Below are 20,466 nucleotides of genomic sequence, written 5' to 3' on the forward strand. Positions count from 1 at the left end.
GGTGTATCTCTGTGAGTTTGAGGCCAGCCTGAGCTACATAGAAAAACCCTGTCTCAAAAAGCCTCCCAAAACAAACACTCCTCAAAAGTTCTTCTCAGTCAGGTGAGGTGCTGCATACCTATAATCCAAGCATTAGGAGGGCAGAGCCAGGAGCTATCTGGCCGGGAGGACAGAAGCTGGCCTGGGCTACACACAAGCTGAGGGACACATAAGCTAGCCAGTGCTACAGGGTAAGGCTCATTCTCAAACAATAAAACCTCTTATGCTCTCATCTAACTAATGTTTTTATTATTGGCTGGATCCACACTCAGGACACAGAGGTAAACAGCAGATTCCCACACTGCTGTAGAGATCACATAATAAGCAGCATGTGGTGTTATTTCACAATAAAGGCCTGGTGGAAAAACAGAGGAAGTTGGGGGTGGAGAGCAATGGGAGCAAGGCGATACTTAGGGCAGTAGACAGGAAAACTGCTTCAGAGGGTGGGCAGCATTTGAGCATAAATGTGAACAAAGATAAATTCGGTCCACACAGACACCTGGGAATGGAATATGGCCAGCTAGAAGGATACCAAGGGCAAAGGCCTGAGAGGGTAGCTTGAGGGCAAAGACGGCCACCTCAGAGTGAGAAAGGGGAGAAGAATATACCATGGGGGAAGGCAGAAACCAGGTCACCAGGGGCCAGGAAAGCCATTTTAAAAGTCTTAGATTGTGTCCAGAATGACTGGGAGCCACTGGAGGACTGAGGACAGGCAGGGACTGAGGTGGCCTGCTTTTCTTTTTGGGGGGATCACTTCGGCTGTCATGTAGGGAATGGACTCAACATGTTGGAGTGATTTATTCTTCCTTGTGTCTTCTGGCATCTTTTTTTACAACTCTGGTAAGGACCTTTTTTAGAGATTTTAAATATTTCAGCACCAATGGAAACGACGAGATTAGTCAAGTGTCCAATCGGAGATGTGCTCGCTTTCGAATCCTTGCTTCAAAAGTTATTGTAAAGTTCACCCGTCCGTGAAATGTGAAATGCTTAGGTTGAAAATTACTTCCAGCTGTTCCTGAAAATAGATGCAGGGAACTAATGATGGTTTTGTGCAACTCAAGCCCTCGAGGCAAACAGCTGCCGAGTCCTAACAATACTTCTTTTAAGAAAGCAGAGGCCGTGCTGTTTCAAAGACAATTGTATGGAAACTATAAGGGCTGCGGGGATGGAGGTAAAGAAATGGGCAACAGAATAGTGCAAACTTTGCACTTTGAATGTGATCTGTGTGCCATTAGCCGGAGAAAGCATTGGGTGGATTCCAGTGGGCGACACCCATTGCGTGGCTGGAGAGATCCATCACCATCCTCCTCCTTCCTCTTTGCAGATGCGATCAGCATTTAGTACAGGTGTGTCAAACTTGATCTAAATTGCTATGGATAGAGCTCAGTTGGAAGAGTGCTTGCCTAGTTAGCATGCATTGAGTCCTGGATTTAATTCTCAGCAGCACTTAAAACCAGGTATGGTGATGCATTGAAGGAACTCAAGAAGTAGAGGCTGAGTTATTGTCTTAGTTACATTTCCTATTGCTTTGAAGAGACACCATGACCACAGCAACTTTTATAAAGGAAAACATTTTACTGGGGCTGGCTACAGTTCAGAGGTTTAGTCTGTTATCGCCATGGCGGATGGTATGTGGGCAGATATGGTGTTGGAGAAGGAGCTGAGAATTCTACATTTTGATCCTCAGGCAGCAGAAAAAGACTGTCACACTAGGCCTAACTTGAGCATATGAGACCTCAAAGCCCACACCCTCTATGATACACTTTCTCCAACAAGGCTGCACCTACTCCAACAAGACCACACCTCCTAATAATGCCACTCCCTATAGGCCAAGTGTTCAAAGGCATGAATCTATGGAGCCATTCTAACCGCCATAAGTATCAAAAGATCAAGGCCCTCTTCAGCTACATACTGAGTTTGTGGCCAGGCTGGAGGTGGAGGCAGTCTAAATTTAGACAGCCCTTCTTTCCTGGCACCAGGGAGATATAAGCAATAAGACCCTCAGTGTCATAGTCTGAGTGTCTTTCGGGATAAAGAGCTGTGAACAAAACCGATCTCTCTCCTCTTTCCCCTTTCTACCTGACTTACATATTGGCTTCTCTCCAGGCACAATGTGACCATTAAGAAAAGGCCAGGAGGTTCACCAGGGTTACCCATCATCCTTAGCCACCCAAACCAATACCATGAGATGCCAAAACTTTTTTTTCAAGACAGTTTCTTTGTATAATATTCCTGACTGCCCTAGAACTTGTTCTGTAGACCAGGCTGGCCTCAAACTCAGATCCTCCTGCCTCTGCCTCCTGAGTGTTGGTATTAAAGGGATGTGCCACCACCGTCCAACTAAATATTTTTTAGAATAAATAGAAGTGCATAAGAGTTTAAGTCTTTGTGGGTCTGGTTTTCTGTTTATGGGGGATTTTTTTTTTTCTTAAGACAAAGTCTTTCTACACAGATCCTGGCTGGCATGGAACTTACTATAGAGACCAGACATGCTTCAAACTCAGAGACCCATCTGCCTTTGCCTCCCAAGTGCAAGGATTAAAGGTTTATACCACCACCCCAATCCCTTTTTCTTTTCTTGAAACAGGCTTGTGTGATGGCTCTGCAGTTGAAAGCACTGGCTGCTTTTCCAGAGGACCTAAGTTCAATTCCCAGGACCCACATGGTGGCTCACTACCAAACTGCAACTCAGTCCCAGAAGATCCAACACCCTCTTCCACCCCTCAACCCCCCAGGCACACATGTGGTACACAAGCATGCATGCAGGCAAAACACCCACACATAATAAATAAAAGAAGTTGTAAAATAAAAAAATAGAATCTTGCTATGTAATCCAGGCTAGCTTTGAACTCACTATGTAACCCAGGCTGGCCTCAAACTCATGACAACTTTCCTTAGCAACTTCCCAAGTACTATGGTTACAAGCCTGTGCCAGCACAATTGATCCAGAAATACTCTTTTTTTTTTTTTTTTTTGATATAACACTGTTGGCTACTTACTTGTTTCTTATTGGCTAGCTCTGTCTTAAGTATTAACCCATTTCTATTAATCTAAGTATTTCCACGTGGTCTCATCTTACCAGAGAGTGAGGCTGGTGTCTGCTCTCCCCAGTCTCTCCATGCTGACTCCTCCAGAAATACTCTTAAATTGGACATTTCAAATCATCAAAATGACCGAGTTCTGGGGAAACAAATATCATTATTGCTTATAATCTAAACTGAATTTAAAAATATACCTATCAGTGCTTAAAAGTGATGGAGAAATCTCACTCGTACTAACTAAATCCTTTCAGAGGACCACCAAAGAGCATCTATCCTGACCTCCCAGATTATATTCCTTTCAGTTATATAATCTAATAGGTTACTGTTTTTTAATTTGGGTTAGGGTCTTGCTAATAGCCCAGGCTGACCTTGAATTTGAAATCTTCCTCCTCAGCCTCCATACACCCAATCCCCAAGAGCTGGGATTACAGGCATGCGCCACACTTGGTTGTAACTGAATAAGTCTTTTTAGAAATCTTTATCTATTGCTAGCCACTCTATTGAAGTACAGTATATACCTGTAATGGTATAATCCCAGTACATAGGAAGTTAAAGCAGAAGGATCTTGAATTCAAGAATAGCCTTGGCTAGATAGCAAAACTTTGAAGTAGAAGGGGAAAAATGAATCTGAAAGGAGTCTACCTCTAGGGGGAGTTTTTATTAATTATTTGAGCATTTCATATATTCATATGATGCATTTTGTTTATATTTGATCCCCCCACCTCCTAAGTCCTTCAGATCTACCCTCACTCGCTCAGAACTTTTTATCTTCTTTTTAATAATCCATGAAGCCCACTGTGTGCTGCCCATGTGTTCAAAGCTGTGGGCACCCACTGATGCCATGCACTCATACGTGTATTGGTTGCTTCTACTCTTTGTTCTTCTGGGGAACCCACCACCCAGCTTCTAAATAAATCACACATTCAGAGGCTTATTCTTACTTATAAATGCTTGGCCTTGGCTTGGCTTGGCTTGTTTCTCTCCAGCTTTTCTTAAGTTATCCCATCTACCTTTTGCCTCTGGGCCTTTATCTTTTCTAACTTCTGTTTATCTTACTGTCACTCTTACTCATGGCTAGCTGGGTGGCAGGGTGACTGGCCCCTGGAGTACTCCTTCTCTTGTACCTAGATCTCTCTTTCTCTCCTATTTGTTCTCTCTGCCTACCAGCCCTGCCTATCCTTTCTCTTGCCTCGCTATTAGTTCAGTTCTTTAGTAGACCAATCGTGTTTGAGACAGGTACAGTAACACAGTGTCACAGAGTTAAACAAATGCAGCATAAAAGAATGCAGCAGGATGTGAGGGCGAACTGGCTGTGACATTTGTCACCCCGTCGATCTCCAGGGTTGATTCCGCTGATTCTGGCTGGCTAGGTGGATGTCCCCCCCCCCCTCCCTCAGCTCTCTTGGTGCTCAGTCGAAGAGGAAAGACAACCTTCCCGGAATAGAGGAGGACCCGTCTTCTGTCAAGGGTATACGAGTAGCTGTGCTCCCCTGCTAGAACCTCCAAACAAGCTCTCAAGAATGCAACACATCTTTGCATCATTAAACAAACGTTCCACGGCATAAACAAATGCAACGTATCTTAAAGTAATATTCCACAACAGGCATCCACTGGTGTGATGTACACAAAGGGTGTAGGCATCCACTGGCACATGGCTGACCCACCAAGGTCCACACCCCTAGAGAAAAGTGACTCCCTCCCCTAGCAGCTATCACCTATCAGAATCTCCGCAGTGCTCTTGAATCCTCCCCCACCCCACCCCTATGCTGTAATATTGACAGGCTTGTTATTGTGCAGGTTCCTGTAGCAACCATGGCTGTTGTGAGTTCACCAGCACCACTGTCCTGTGGTGTCCAGGAGACCCTTTTCGCCCTATCCTCCCAGACCCTATCCTTGCATTTATAGGGAATGATTGCTGAGTCAGGAGTGAGGAGGAGCCTTGCTGTAGAGATGGGTGCACACAGGAAGAAACTTCACTGCTGTCACTGGCTGGGTGAGTTCCAGTTTCCATACACTGAGAACAACTAGTCACACTGTAGCCCTTTTGTAATTCCTAGTGTGATGTGGGTGTGCAAGGAAAGAGCCTGGGAGGGCAGAGGAGGGTAGGAGGGTTGGGGTGGTAGGAGGTTTCAGGGTGGGCAGCAGTGAAACTCATTCTTAGCATTCCTCAGGTTCTGGGTTCATGTGAGGAGGACCCTAGAACCAAGAATGTCCATTTTGACTGGCTCAGGATGAGAACACACAGAAGTCTGAATACAAAAACATGTTACACACTCTCTCTGCTGTTCTTGGGCCAAGTAAACAAGATCTCAAGAACTGCCGAGGAGGTGGTTTTGTTGTTAGCCCTGACCTCTACCTGGTCTGAACTGGAGGTAACCTGCCTGTGGTCTCCTTGTCCCCTCCCTACACCTCTCCACTTCCCTTTGTGACATCTGTAAACCATTCCCTTTCTAATTGAGAATCACTGTTACTGTGTTTCAACTTCCAGCCTGACCACCCCCACTCTTAAACGAGAAATAAGACAAAGGAGGAGGTCAGTTGGAATTTACTTTCCTTTCTACATAGCAGATGTTAAATCCAAGCGTTCAAAGTGAAAAAACATTAGAAGCATTAACTTTTTACTTCAGAACAAATGTCCTGTTCTCCCGGGGCCTCAGGTCTCCTGTCCTAGGGTACAGACATAGCTGCCTGTTGCCACAGACAGGCAAGCAGTCTCTCTCTCTCTCTCTCTCTCTCTCTCTCTCTCTCTGTCTCTGTCTCTCTCTCTCTCTCTGTCTCTCTCTCCCTTCCTCCCTTCCTCCCTCCCTAACCCTCCCTCTCCCCCTCCCTCTTGGAGGGGTCACTTGTGAGGGATTTTTGATTAATTTGAAGTGGGTAGATCCACTTTAATCTGGACCTTGAGGTGGGAAGACACACCTTTAATCTGGGCCATACCTTCTGCTGGGTGGAAGTAGGAAGCCTTTGCTCTTTACCAGCTCTCACCTTCACTGGCAATAGAGCCTGCTTCTTCAGGGTTCCAGCATATACCAAAGACCAGCTGAGACATCCAGCCTTGTGAACTGAGCAACCACTGGATTCTTGGGCTTTCCATCACAGCCCAGCCATTGTTGGATTAGCTGAACCGCAGCCTGTAAACCTTTCTAATAAATCCCCTTTCTATATGTAGAGAGAGAAGCATCCTATAAATTCTGTTACTCTAGAGAGCCCTGGCTAATACAGTGCCCAAGGCCAAGTCACTGAAGGCTCATTTACATTTTATAGGTCATTTTACAACAGTATCCCCAGCCTCTTTTTCTGCCCAATTTTGTCAGACTTCAACAAATGAAATGGGATTTGGCTGTTAAACTGCCTAAAGAACAGAAACAACTGCTCAAGAGAAACAAGCACAGCCCCGTTCGTATTCCTCCTCACCATCACCGAAAACATCACTGGCATGTTTTCTTCTTTCTTTGTGGGGAAATGTGATGCTTCAAGGCCTGAGTCTGAGCCTCATGGTTTTCATTTCCTGGCTTCCTCCCTGTGCACATGGGAGGGCACTCAGGACACCAATGGCTACACGTTTTTCTTGGGAGCAAATGAGGCAAGGAAAGTCAATATTCTGCATACATAGTGGCCCAAATAATGAACAGCATCTGTCCCAGATGTGCACTGACTCTTCACAGCTAGGGGAGCGCTTGACACTCGCTCACCTCACAGTTCTCATTCTAAACTGGCAGGTATCCTTGTCTTCATGTTACAGATAAGACAGGTGCTGCTGGGAGAGAGGACACGGTCTTCTCACAGATGAGACCCTGGTATGTTATCCGATCCAGTACTCAGCCCTAAGCATGTGTAGTTAGAAGCAACACTAAATGGGATCATAAATATAGGTATAGGTATAGATGCCTGTAACAATAATTACAAAAGAGGTCAAAATTTGAGAGGGGGTCAGGAGAAACACGGGAAGATTTGAAGTGGGGAAGAAGGTTGGAAATTATATGAAGACAGTACTTGTGTATGAAACATGAAATCGTCAAAAAAGCAAAACACTTAAGTTTAAAACTTTCTACTCATAATAGCTTCAAAGTAAAAGACTTAGGGATAAACCTAACCAAAGAAGTAAAAAAAAAAAAAATTCTGTGGTGAAGACACTGAAGAAATAAACTGAAGACAATAGAAGATGAACATACCTTTCGTGCTCATGGACTGGCAGAATTGGGAATTGACTATGTGAAAATGACTATGTCACCAAAAGATTCAAGGCAATCCTCATCAAAATTCTAATAACATTCTTCAAAAATAGAAAAAACAAAGCCTACAATACCTAACTGAAGGGCACATGAGCCAGTCAAAGATGGCACCAAGGGGAAGTCAGGAGGAAAGTCCTGAGATGCTTACAAAAAGAGTGATTATTTACCAAGATTCAACCAGATGAGGTCACTACATGAACAGCTCTCTCTCTCTCTCTCTCTCTCTCTCTCTCTCTCTCTCTCTCTCTCTCTCTCTCTGTGTGTGTGTGTGTGTGTGTGTGTGTGTGTGTGTGGACCCAGATAGAACTCTCAGCTCCTCTTCAGCACCATATCTACCTACATGCCTCCATGCCTCTCACCATGATGATAACGAGCTAAACCTCTGGACTGCAAGGCAGTTCCAATGAAATGTTTTCCTTTCAAAGAGTTGCTGTGGTCTCAAGGTGTCTCTTCACAGCATGGAAACCCTAGCAAGGTGGCAGTTTGTAGCTGGTGACACTGATAACTGCTTTTCTCCTTTGTAGTACTATGCAAAGCATTTTCAGAACCATGAACACTTGTCAGTAGACATAAAGCTTCTAGTTGGGTACCAGCTCAGTTTCTACATGTTCAGTGACATAGGTAAATCCTGTCTTCCAATAGGACTTTACCATCAGGTTTAGAAGGTAACAAGTAGCCTTGACAATAGCCAATGATGTTTGGGGATTTCTATGGGACCCTTTTGGCCAACAATTCAACAAGATATAACCCATTCCTGGCACTGGAGGTTTTAGTTGATGATTTAAGATGACCAATTGGGGCATTGTCTCCCCCATTACTTGGTGACTCCATTTAGATCCCTTTTATTATATGTATAGACTTTAGGGAGCCGTACAGTGGTAGGTTTCAAAAGATCTTAGTGTTACCTGTCCCCCTGCCCTGTCATCTTCCTCCCCCTTTTAATACTCCTATTTTACTTTTCCCTTTATCTCTTTATAACGCAGTGTTTTATTTCCCCTTTACAGGATCACTTTCCTCCCTGGTCCCTTACTAGCTGCCTAACCTCTGTGGTTATTCTGATCAAAATACACATACCTAAAACTTAGAAGCTAACATCCACATATAAAAGAAAAACACACAATATTTGTCTTTTTGAGTCTGGGTCACATCACTCAGGATGATTGTTGATTGTTGCATCCATTCACTTGGAAACTTCATTTTTTCATTTTTCTTAACAAATGAATAATAATTTCATTATGTAAATGTACCACATTTTCATTATTCACTCATCAGCCAAAAGACATCTAGGCTGTTTCCACTTTCTGGTTATTATGAATAGAGCAGCAATGAACATGGATGAGCCAGTCTTTCCATAGTAGGATGTAGAGTCCTTTGGGTATATGCCCAAGAGTGGTGTAGCTGGATCTCATGGCACGTTGGTTTTCAGCTTCCTGAAGAACCTCCACACTGATTTTCACAGTAGCTGTACCAGTTTGCACTCCCACCACAGTAAGTGCCCTCTTTCCCAGCATCCTTACCAACATAATTTATAAACCTTTTTTTTTTTTTTCCTATTATATTTTATTTTGTTAGCTGGGTGATGGTGGTGCACGCCCTTAATCTCAGCACTCGGGAGGCAGAGGTAGGAAGATCTCCAGGAGTTCAAGCAGCCTATCTACAAAGCAATTCCAGGACAGCCAGAACTACACACAGAAACCCTATCTAGGAAGAAAAAAAAATATTATATATATAGTTTATTTTAGGTAGGAGGAGGGAGATGGGTCAGATCGGAAAGCATGCTCTTTCAGAGACTCTGAGTTGAGTTCCTAGTACCACATGGTAGCTAACAGCTGTCTCTAACTCCAGATCCAGAGAATCTGACGCCCTCTTCTGGCCTCAACTGTCACTGCACTTACATGTTGCACATACATAATGCAGGCAAAACACCCATATACATAAAGAAAAATAAGCAAATCTTTAAAAAGAAGGAAAGATAGAAAAACTAAACATCTGATGAGGATTCAGGGGGAAGAAAATCCTTCTACACTGCTGGTGTTGGAAACTGCCATTCTGCTGACCCCGCCCCCTAACGATGGGTGGGACATGCAGGGCATGTGTCCTTATGGGCTGCATAGGGACTCAGTACGCATATGCAAGTTCCACCCCCCCACACACACACACACACGACCCCTCAGCTTACTTCTATCTCTTCTCTTCTGTTCCTGGTGTCTCTATGTGTATTTTCCCTCCCCCCCCCCCATTCCCCCTTCTAAATAAACTTCTCACTTAAGCTCTGTCTGTCTAGCATGTTATTCCCTCCACCTCGGTCACCCTCTCCTGCCATTGAACCTGCTATGCTCTCCCACGAGGTCTCTTACCTTGGAACCCCACGCAGGACACCACCCCGCCCCCTTCTCCCCCTTTCGCCAACTTTATTTCTTAACTGTAACTGTAACAAAGGAACACCTGCTGGTGCGAATGTAAACTATTTCAGCCACTGTGGAAATCAGTGTTGAAGGTCCTCAAAAACTAAAAACAGAGCTACCAAATGACCTGGCTTTACCACTCCTGGGAATATGCCCAAAGGAACCTAAGTCAAAAGAGAAACTTGCACATCCATGTTTATTGGTGTACTATTTCCAATAGCCAAGATATGAGATTGGCCTAGATGCCCATCAATAGATAATAAAGAAAATTATTTCATGTGTACTGTATAATTTTATTCAGCCATAAAAAATGAAATTATCTTTTTTTAGGGAAAGGGATGGAACTGGAGGTACATTAAGTCAAAACCAAAAGGACAGACTGTGCATGCTTTCTCTCATATAAACAATCTGTATTTTTAAAATATATACATATTTTAAAAATGTGTGCATGCAAGCAGAAAGAAGACAGTTTGAAGGTAGAAGGGAATCAGTGAGGCATAGAATGGGAGAGAAAGAAAGGGCAATGGGGGTAGTATATAAGTAAAGTATACATGTATGAAAATGAAACCCATTAATTTTTTAACTAAATAATTAAGTTCTAAATTGGAAAAAAAAATGTATGGACTGGAGAGGTGGCTTGCTGTTGAAAATACTTGTTTTTGTAGGGAACCCAGGTTCGGTTCTCAGCACCCACGCACATAGTGACTCACAACTATCTGTTTACTTCCATTTCTGGGGGACTCTAATACCCTCTTGTCCTCTGTGGGCACTGCACACATAAATATACACACATGCTGTCAAAATACTCAGACATGTAAAATAAAATAATTATTTTTAAATAAATGTACAGGGGAAAGGGACTGTGTCTTGGAAGGAGCCAATGACGTAGTGCTAAAACCACAGGCTCTTGGAGCCAGACAGCTCATGTGTGAATCTAGGCTTGTTCCCTCACCTAAGAGCAGCACAACACTGGGTAGTTCTTGGGAGCTTCATTCACACTGGGTCTAGGCACATAATATTACCAGCTACTATTCAACAGAATTTGGAGGTTTATAATTATGTATGGTCAGATGCTGCCCCCCCCAAAAAAGTACACAATTTTTAAATAACTTTGTAATAAAATAGATTATTGTTTATATTATTTTTAAGTGTCTTCTTTCTTTTAAAACATACATCAAATAATATTACATATTAATATCCAATTGATAAAAGAATACTCTTCCTGGCAGTCTTTCCTGTAGCTGTTTCCTTCTCAAATTGTTCACTATTGCTCTCCTAAGGCTTGCCATTGTGCTGGGCCAAGCCTTTGTTTTCCTGGGTGTTGCTGCCCCCTGTCGGAAACTAATCATACTACAGAAATCAGATGTTTTGAGCAAAGCTTTTCAAGGAAAACAGTTGCCTCAAGGTGGGGATGTGCTCTCACCCCTGTGAGTTATTATAAAAAAATTATTTGTTTGAAAATGTGTCTACTTACTTCTATGGTTTGAATTTCCAACACAACTCTTGGCAGCAATAACCTGTCCAAGTCAGGGAACAGCTTTCACATCAAGTCCCTGGGCATATATCCCCTTCAAGTAAGCAGGTGCCGGGAAGGGATAAGTAGGGGGTCCCGTCCATGCTGCCATGACATACACAGACCACCAGAGTAGGCACTGGAGTGGAGGAGCCTGAATGTAGAGTGATGAGCGGTGTGGGTCCCAGGTACAACCACATCTTAGAGAGCCAAACCACATACCGTCAAAGGAGTCTGTCATTTAAAAATTGGCAGAGTCCCGGGGTTCGAGTCTCAGCATCCACATTATGGCTTATAACCAGCTTTAACATCAATTCCAGAGGAGCTGACCCTTCTGACCACAGACATAGGGAGCACAATTATGGTGTAGGGAAAACATACACATAAAATAGTAAAAGACCTTAAAAACTTACCTATGTAGCCAAGGGTGGCTTTGAACTCTTGACCCCCATCTCCATGTCCTGAGTGCTAGAATTACAAGCACCTACTACAACAGGTTTACTTGGTGCTGAGGACTAACCCCAGGGCTTTGTGCATGCTAGACAAGCGTTTTACCAACCAAGATCCCCATGATGACATCATATTTGATATTTTTAAGATTTATTTTAATTTATGCTTATGTGTGGATGTGTGCACATAAGTGAAGGTGTCTCCTGGGAGTTCAGAAGGTGGCACTGGATCACTTAGTGCCACAGCAGTTGGGATCCAGCTGCATAGGTGCTGATAACTGAACTCCTTCCTAAGAGCATCAAGCCTTCCTAACTGCTGAGCTAACTTGCCCACTCCCTAATTTGACTTTGGATGTTGATGATAACCTCTATGTGGGCTGTGGTAGCACATGCCTTTAATCCCAGCACTTGGGAGGCAGAGGCAAGCGGATCTCTGTGAATTTGAGGACAGGCTGGTCTACAAAGCTACACAGAGAAACCCTGTCTAGAAAAAATTTTAAAAAAAGAAAACTCAAGAACCTCTATGCAGCCAAGGCTGACCTTGGACTCTATGTTCCTGCTCTGCTTGGTGAGTGGTAGATTACAAATGTGCACTACTGTATATATGACTTAACCGACACACTTTATGAGCCCACATCCTGCCCGAATCAGGACTGATTCCTTTGTTAGTAATAGTCACTACATTGGTTTTTGTTTTGTTTTCAGTGCTGGAGATGAAACATAGAGCCCTGCATAGGCTACAGGCTATATAATTGGGATGCAGCCCTACTACTGATCTGCATCTCAAGTAAAGTACTTCATAAAATTAGGAAGACAAAAATTTCAATTTGCTACCAAGCCTGACAACCTGAGTTCAATCTCCCAAACCCACATGGTGGAGAGAGTCAGTTCCTACAAATTGTCCTCTGAGGGGAAGAGAGGGGAAGAAGGGAGAAGAAGAGGGACGGAGAGAGGGCCGGAGAGAGGGGGGGAAGTAATGGGAAAAAGTTAAGTCTTCAAGAAATATTTGAGGAATGAATGACTGAATTGTTACTGGTTACCATTGTCTGTACAATAAAATTTAAAGGATGGCATTGAGGTTTTCATGATCTGAATCAGACATTTCATGAAGGTTCAGATTTGGACAGACAGAAGATTCTGACTCTAACTCTGACCTCTTAGGACCTCATCTAATCCCCCATTTCTCATTACTTTTCTGCTCTCCAGTCCACAATTGTTAGGCTGCCCAAATTTTCTCACTTCCCTTCCTTCACCAAGGCTATGCATTCTTCCTTTCAAATACATAATACAAGTCTAGCTGCTACTAAAAGGCTAAATTCAAATCCTCCATCCTTCTCAGGCTCCTTCCTTAACCATATGAAGAAAAACTGTGCTTGACCTCACAGAGAACAGCCTTACAGCTGCACTTGGACACTCTTCTGATAATGCTACTTCAGGGTTTTATCTACTTCTCAAGTGCTTATCCTGGGCTGGGAAATATCCTGCAAGCCCTGGAGAGAAATCCCAAATGTCCCTTGAAGAGCTCATCTGAGTTATTTCCAAAATGATTTCTCCTAAAGCCATGACAATAGAAATGATAAATGCTCTCAACATTACAACACGATGCTGAGATACATGTAACCATTATCGCAGTTCTTCACCAAAGACCTCCACTAACTGAAGAAAAAACTACTACTATGCCTGTTTATGAATTGAAAAACTGAGACCAACTTGCCCAAGCTCACACAGCCAGGAATTGGCACACCTAGAGGACTAAAGCCAGAACCAACCAGTCACCTGTGCTTTGGTGATGCCCTGTTCTCTTCCCTCACAGCAAAGGCCAAGAGGAATCCACCAGGCTGCCTGGCTCCTCCAGGCTGGCTAACACCACAACTATGACCATTTACAGTTCAGTGTTACCCAACAACCAATGTCAGGAAGGAACAGCAGGAAAAGTACCATGGATAGACACTGTCCTAGGGTTTCTACCACTGTGAAGAGGCACCGAGACCACACAACTCTTACAAGGAAAACATGTCATTGAGGTGGTGGCTTACAATTCAGAGGCTGAATCCATTCCCATCATGGTGGGACATGGCAGCACGCAGGCAGGCAGGCGTGCATGGTGCTGGGGAAGTAGCTTAGAGTGCCGGATCTGAGTACCATCCATCACGCTAGGCCTGATCAAAGGAGACCTCAAAGCCCGCCCCAACCCCGTGACACACTTAAAAACAAAGCCACACCTCCTACTAATAGCACTCCCTATGAGATTATGGAGGCCAATTATATTCAAACTACAACAGACACCAACAAGGCCTTTCACTCCAGTGGCCTGGCCAACTCTGTTGGAAAAAGCAGTTTTATAAAAAAAAATTAAAAATCTTTAAAAAAAAAAAAAAAAAAACAGGGTCTCTGTCCACAGCCCTGACTGTCCTGGAACTTATTGTGTAAGACAGGTCAGCCTTGAAATCACAGAGATATGCCTGCCTCTGGCAAAGTACTTTCTTGGAGGTGCTCTCTTGCTGTCTCCATAAACAGGTGCTTCCATTCCTGGGGTAGTTTGAACATATCTGGCCACCATAAGCTCACAGAGTGGCACTATTAGGAAGTGTGACCTTGGTGGACGGAAGTGTGGTCTTGCTGGAGGAGGCTGGATGCCACACACCTTTAATCCAGACCTTGAAGCTGGAGGGCTCACCTTTAATCTGGGCCACACCTTCTGTTGGAAGTGTGTCACTCTTTCTTTTGTTCTAGCAGTTTCTAGGATAATACTTGAGATGAAGCCCCAGCCCTGAAGCCACTCAGCTAACTTTAACATCTGCAGCATACTTGAGATCCTAGGTTCCTTCCAAGCCCGGTACTATAAATACATGCCTGCCTAAGTTTATTGATCAGACTATAAAAGACAAACTGTTTATCTAATATGTCACAATATAAACTACTAGCAAATCTCCAAACTTTCTAACATGATAACTGAAAATGTCACTGACTCCTTCAGGCCTACAAATCAAAACAGTTGGACAAACCTATATTCTCAGCAAGTCATGCTCAAGTCAACAGCTTCCTACAGGAAGATAAGCACTAGGGAACATGAGATTAAACACACAAGGCTGTTCCTTCAAAAAAGGGAGGCGTAACCTGTTTTCCACCCAGAATAACAGAATAGCTGGGAGCAGACATGATTAATAGCCTAGTTACCTCGGCAACATCCTGTACTTTATTAAGAGTTTTGACATAGTCATTTCCAATCTTTACTTTGTTTTATTGCATGCACATGGTTAATTATTCCCAGGAACCTTTTACCAATTCTTGCTGTGTTTAAATGTACATAAAATAAACTACTTGCAGTTTGAACCAATACCAGCATTAAGTCGTGTCAAGTCAAACTGCCTTCTTGCCTCCTATACATTGCTACCATTGGCTGAGGTTCCAGAGGCCACCACAGCTTCCATTCCATTCCATACAAATGTCTGCATTGGTTAACGCATTAGATAACCTCAAAGACTAAATATGTCAATGTCGTGTTACGAAGACTTCCTGAATTAATTTGACTAAAAGTGGCCCAAATCTGAATTCTCCACTTTTCTCTTTTTGTCTTCTCTTTGTAGTTACTATCCTGTCTCTGTCTGTACTTAATAATCTGCACCTTTCCCTGTGTCTGTATCTGTTGCTGTCCCTAACAAAGGTCTTTTCTATTGCTTGAACAGCACAGAAGTCATCACATGGGTAAGGAATGAGGGACACTTTACAGAAAACTTTAATAAGATTTTTTTTTTTAACAAAGGAAGCAGTAAGTAACTTTACTTACTGACCCCAAGTGACCGAGAACCACTGCATACTGCAAACACTCATTATCAAGCTGTATCCACTGGTTGCTTGTAATATTTATGGCAAATATTTGTTGTATAAGATTGCCTCCAACCTATTGGCTACATTCAGCAACATCCACATACATTCTGGATCAGAAGCATGAAGAGTACATAAACTTAAGAACAAAAAGCAGATTACATGAGCTATCCAAGGCATTGTAAGATTAACTACAACGTGCTCATAAAGGCAGCTTTAATAGGCTGAGTACACAGTGAAACAGCAGGTTAAATGAAGTCTAAAAAGATCAAGTTCTAACGTTGCTGTGACATCTGCCAAACTTACCTGTTATCATCTCAGAGAGCAGCAGTCCAAATGGAGCAACAAGCATCCTTGGGTGCTGGTGGCACTGAACTCTTGTACCGACTGTACACTGTACAGATGCTGAGGACAGACAACTGAACACATTTTCACAGCTTACTTTCCATAGAACTTATACGGCCATTTACCCAAAGTAAATGTCATAAGTATTTGCTAAGCATTACCTCTAGTCACTTTCCAGGTATTGATGCTTAAAACAAAATGCCTTCTATATATCCCATACTTTAGCAGACATGGGTCCTACTTAAAGTCTGAGGCCAGACAGGCCCAATGTCATGAGCTTGTGGTCCCAACCCTTGGAAGGTAGAGGAAGGACCACCAGGAATTTAAAGTCAGCCTGATCTTACAAGTTCCCAGCCACCCTTTCAAAACCCCCCAAGTCTGAAGCTAGCTGAGTGATTCTCACCCTCAGAAGATTTTACTCCCCCAATGGAGGATGGCAAGAGGCATTTGCTCTCCTGGCACCTAAGCCGGAAGTAGGGGGTGCACTTATAGGCCATCCCCCAACAGAGAGTCTATCTGGCCTCAAAAATTAGTGTGGAAAGAGTAACTCTGGGATTGTGGCATTATATCTTCATACATCTTCAATTAACCTCACAAAATGTGAATGTCACTAGAAACCTGAGCCCGACTACTTAACAGATAGATCTGTAATTATCTTTTTTCAACTCACTTTAGTTTTATTTTGTTGGCTTTTTTGCATAGTTTTATATAAAAAAAAATGGGGAAACCTGTAACCCTCTGCCTCAAGTGCTGGGATTATAAGCCTGGGCCACACCTCAGTTTCTATTTCATGTAGAAAAAATCATTTCCTAACATTTAGCTTCATTGTTTGGTCAACAACACAAGAGGTCTACATAAACAATGGCAAACCACAACCAAGCATACACAGTACAATACCATACAGAGTCAACTAAGAAGTGGTATACTAAGACTTTAGATATAATAAATTTTATTTATCTGGTGGTACATGATGCTCACAGGGCACCATACAACAAATTTTAAAAATACAATATAAAAAAAAAATCAAACAGCCAAAGAAATTAATTCCATCAGAGGGCAATGGCCCGGGGAGGGAGAGGGAGGCAAAGCCCAGAAAAACATCACCCATTGTTCCCTTAAGATATTAGTTCTTCCTGCCTAAGTTTTGCTTTAAGAAACATCAAAACAAAGTGCTAAAGGTCTTTGAGAATAGTTAAAACTTCACATAACATCTTTCACGAGGGTTTATCACAAAATGCTTTTCTTATTAACATGAGCATTAAACAATCCAAAATTCTTTGAATCTATTTAGTCAAAATCTTGAGATCACAGCCTTTAGCATTTCCCCCTTATCCATCCTTAAATTACCTCCATCAGCAAAATGTCACTCAAAGGGTAAGCAGTCTCCTCTCATCTGTTTTTCTACTGCAAAGCTTATTTTCCATAAATAGCAAGGAACAAAACAAACTTAAGTACTTTAACTGATGATATAATAACATTTTCCCAAGAATAGTTTAAAATCAAATTTTAACTTTGAGAACTGTATTCAAGATTAATTATTACCAAGGGTTATTTGAAATCAACTATACAAAACGGCAATATTTAAAAGTGCATAGGACATGGCTAGAAAATTACTAAGTGGTTTGGGAATTTATATATGATTTTTCCTACACAATGATATACAGTCAAGAAGTCAGACCACACACATGGAACAAGGAGCAGTGCTTGCCTGGGAACATTTAATATTCAGTATCAATTTTATAAAAGCAGAAGCTGTTTCACCAGAGACTTCTTTGTTAATAGGAGCACAAACTGCCTAGTGCTCCTAGAAGCTTAAGAGTAGCAGAGTCACACACTAGTCACACTGATGGCAGAATTTATTCCCTTAAGAATCCATAGAAGTACAGAGAGGGTAGAAAAAGTTTAAAAAACAAGAAATTTGGGAAATAAAACTGATTCATTTGTTATACCAAAACATCAGAGTGGAGCCTTAATGCTTGGCTCTTCTAGAACTGAAGGGGCATTTTGGCTTATGGCATACCCTTAAACCTATGTATGCAATTAGTCTTCTGCCATTGCACGGCATTCTGGTAAAATATGGACTCTGCACATGCCCCCTTCCATTATACTGGTTTCAAAAGGCAAAAGCCAGGTCATACGCACCTTTGCAGTCCCTGCATCTAAGGACTGCGGCTAGCATGCAGCAGGTATTTTAAATAGCTGCTTACTGAATAAACTATTTAGTGGCTTACTACAAAAGCCCAGAGACTGTTACTATAGTACCATTCCTTAAACAGCATCACCCCCAACAGGAAGAACACAGTCTGAAGTATAGACAGCTTTTCCCCTTTCTAAACACAGGCCCATCAAGACTTGGACATGATTTAAAATATATTCTTTATGCCCGTTCATAAAGCATTTTGAGAAATCAAGAGGTGAAAGGTGCTATGTAAGTTCAAAATAATATTCAAGACAGTTCAGTGAAAGTGCTATTTTTCTATGGTGATGGAATGGTTACATTGAGGGAAGCACACCAAAGGTACTCTTAAACATGGGACTTTTTGACAAAGGGGCCATCACTTTAGAGTCTGTGTTCTGCTAACTCTGTCTCATCACAATAAACCAGGTGACAGAAAATGAAATAAAGCCACTTATTCTACACAAACCAATGCTTTACCAAAGTTCTGCATTTTACAAATTATATTCAAAAAACACACACAAATTAGCATTTTGTACACGAATGTTTATTTCTCAATTAAACATTCCCTTTAAACACAAGGAATGAATTCTAAATCTTCATAAAGATGAATAAAAAAATGATATCCCTCCAGTATAGTGTGTGTAATCACTGTGTCCTTGGTCACTACTGGCATTTACTGTTTAACATCAAAAACAAAAGTTATTTAAAAATCATGCTACTGGATTTCTACCCCCTCCTCTATGACCAGCTCTATACTGATCTGCAATGTTTTACAAGTTTATATCATCAGATCGAAGCAAGTTTAAGGTGTGAAACAGCCATGTATTAGACACAAAATAAAATTACAAGATATAGTCAAGTTCATAACGAATATAGGTGTTCTTATCATCATTGTAGATTCTTGGGTAATGTGCTATGAGAGCATCCTGGGAGCCAATGTAGATGGAGTTGTAAATTTTCCAATACACATCTCTGACTTTCCGAGCTGGGTGAAACAAACCCTAGAATAATTAAAAGGTAGGGTTACATCTATTTTCAAGAATACATATAACTTTAATGCAATTATAAACTATGAAGATATGATTAGAAATATTTCATTTTAGCTGGCATGATGGGATACACCTTTAATCCTAGCAGTTTGGAGGCAGAAGCAGGTGAATCTATTTAGGCATTCAAGAGGCCAGCCTGATCCAACCAGAGATACACGGTGAGGCACTGTCTCAAAAAAAATAAGTACTTTGAAGAGTGAAGAAAAAAATTTGGAAACTGCACAAAATTGTGATGAGTAAACACAAAATCTAATTCCTATCTCAATATAGAACTGTCTCCCAAGTGGTAATTAGTGAAGGACACTAGTCCACTCCAGCCTGGCTCTCCCATCCCATTTCTAAAACTAGTATCTCCAAAGTCTATTCCCTTATTTGGCTACTTCCTCCCGAGGCTGATCACCAAAGTCCAGCAATCAAAAGCCCCCTTTGGCTCACTTAATTAACATGCCAAATCAAAATATACCACAGCATCCTAGCCCATTGTAATACAGACCTCCCCCTTTTTCTTCTTTTTAAAAAATTATACCTGCTGGGCTGGAGGAGATGGCTTGGGGGATTACAAGCATTTCCAAAGGACCTGAGTTCAATTCCCAGAACCCACATCTCAGTTCACAACTTCCAGGGTTTCTGACACCCTTACACAGACATACATGCAGGCAAAACACCACTGAACATAAAAAATTATATACCCACTGCTTGGCAGTGGCACAAGCTTTAATCCAATCACTCAGGAGGCAGAGGCAAATGGATATCTGAGTCAAGTCCAAACTGGTCTTCTCAGCGAGTTCCAGGATAGCCAGGCAGTCAGAAAAATCTTGTATCAAAAAACAAAAACAGCAACAAAATGCCTGCAATGTCATTTGCTGTTTTTCTGTCCAAGTAGGAAAGCAGAAATAAACAGCTTAATAAAGAATCTCTCTGTGAAAAGAGAAGTTTGGGTGTGATTTGTGCCTCAGCCAGGGTCCAGGAGGGAACCCCACTGTGCAGGGGTCTCCTTCAGTTACGTAGTGACTGACTTCAACATAATAAACTAAATTACCTTTTTAACTGATCTTGTATAAAAACAACAGCACCCCCCCCCACCAAAAAAAAAAAAAACATTTTACCTACCTGTAAGCAATACTGCAACATTCTGCATGGTCCAATAGCAACTCTTAGGCCCTCCAGAGCTCCCATAACTGCCTGGATTACATGTGGAGATGTCTCAAACACATTAGGCCATACATAGTTCAATAAGTGATTCAGAGAATCTTCACAGCCAAATCCATACACACCAAGTGACATGTGTTGTACCACTGCACTAGCTGTCTGTCTGTGTACAAGGTCCCTGTAATGGAGGGGAAAGTCTCTAAGTTAGTCCTAATTTTGTAAGAAATATTCATCTGCACATTA

At 42.2% G+C, this 20,466-nt stretch overlaps 1 protein-coding gene across 2 annotated transcripts in view; it reads right to left on the minus strand.

Annotated features, from left to right (window-relative positions):
- Positions 1-18,547: 18,547 nt before the first annotated feature.
- The window catches only part of Sf3b1 (splicing factor 3b subunit 1), a 40,646-nt gene continuing 38,727 nt past the window's right edge, over positions 18,548-20,466 (minus strand). For both annotated transcript variants that reach the window (XM_051190213.1, XM_051190214.1), the window contains 2 exons: positions 20,185-20,401; positions 18,548-19,026 (listed from right to left, as the gene is read on the minus strand). In XM_051190213.1, the coding sequence (XP_051046170.1) occupies positions 18,868-19,026; positions 20,185-20,401 (376 nt within the window). In that variant the 3' untranslated portion in view covers positions 18,548-18,867. The remainder of the gene's footprint in view (positions 19,027-20,184; positions 20,402-20,466) is intronic.

This window comes from Phodopus roborovskii, unplaced genomic scaffold (assembly GCF_943737965.1).
Source record: "Phodopus roborovskii unplaced genomic scaffold, PHOROB, whole genome shotgun sequence".
Classification (NCBI taxonomy): Eukaryota; Metazoa; Chordata; class Mammalia; order Rodentia; family Cricetidae; genus Phodopus; species Phodopus roborovskii.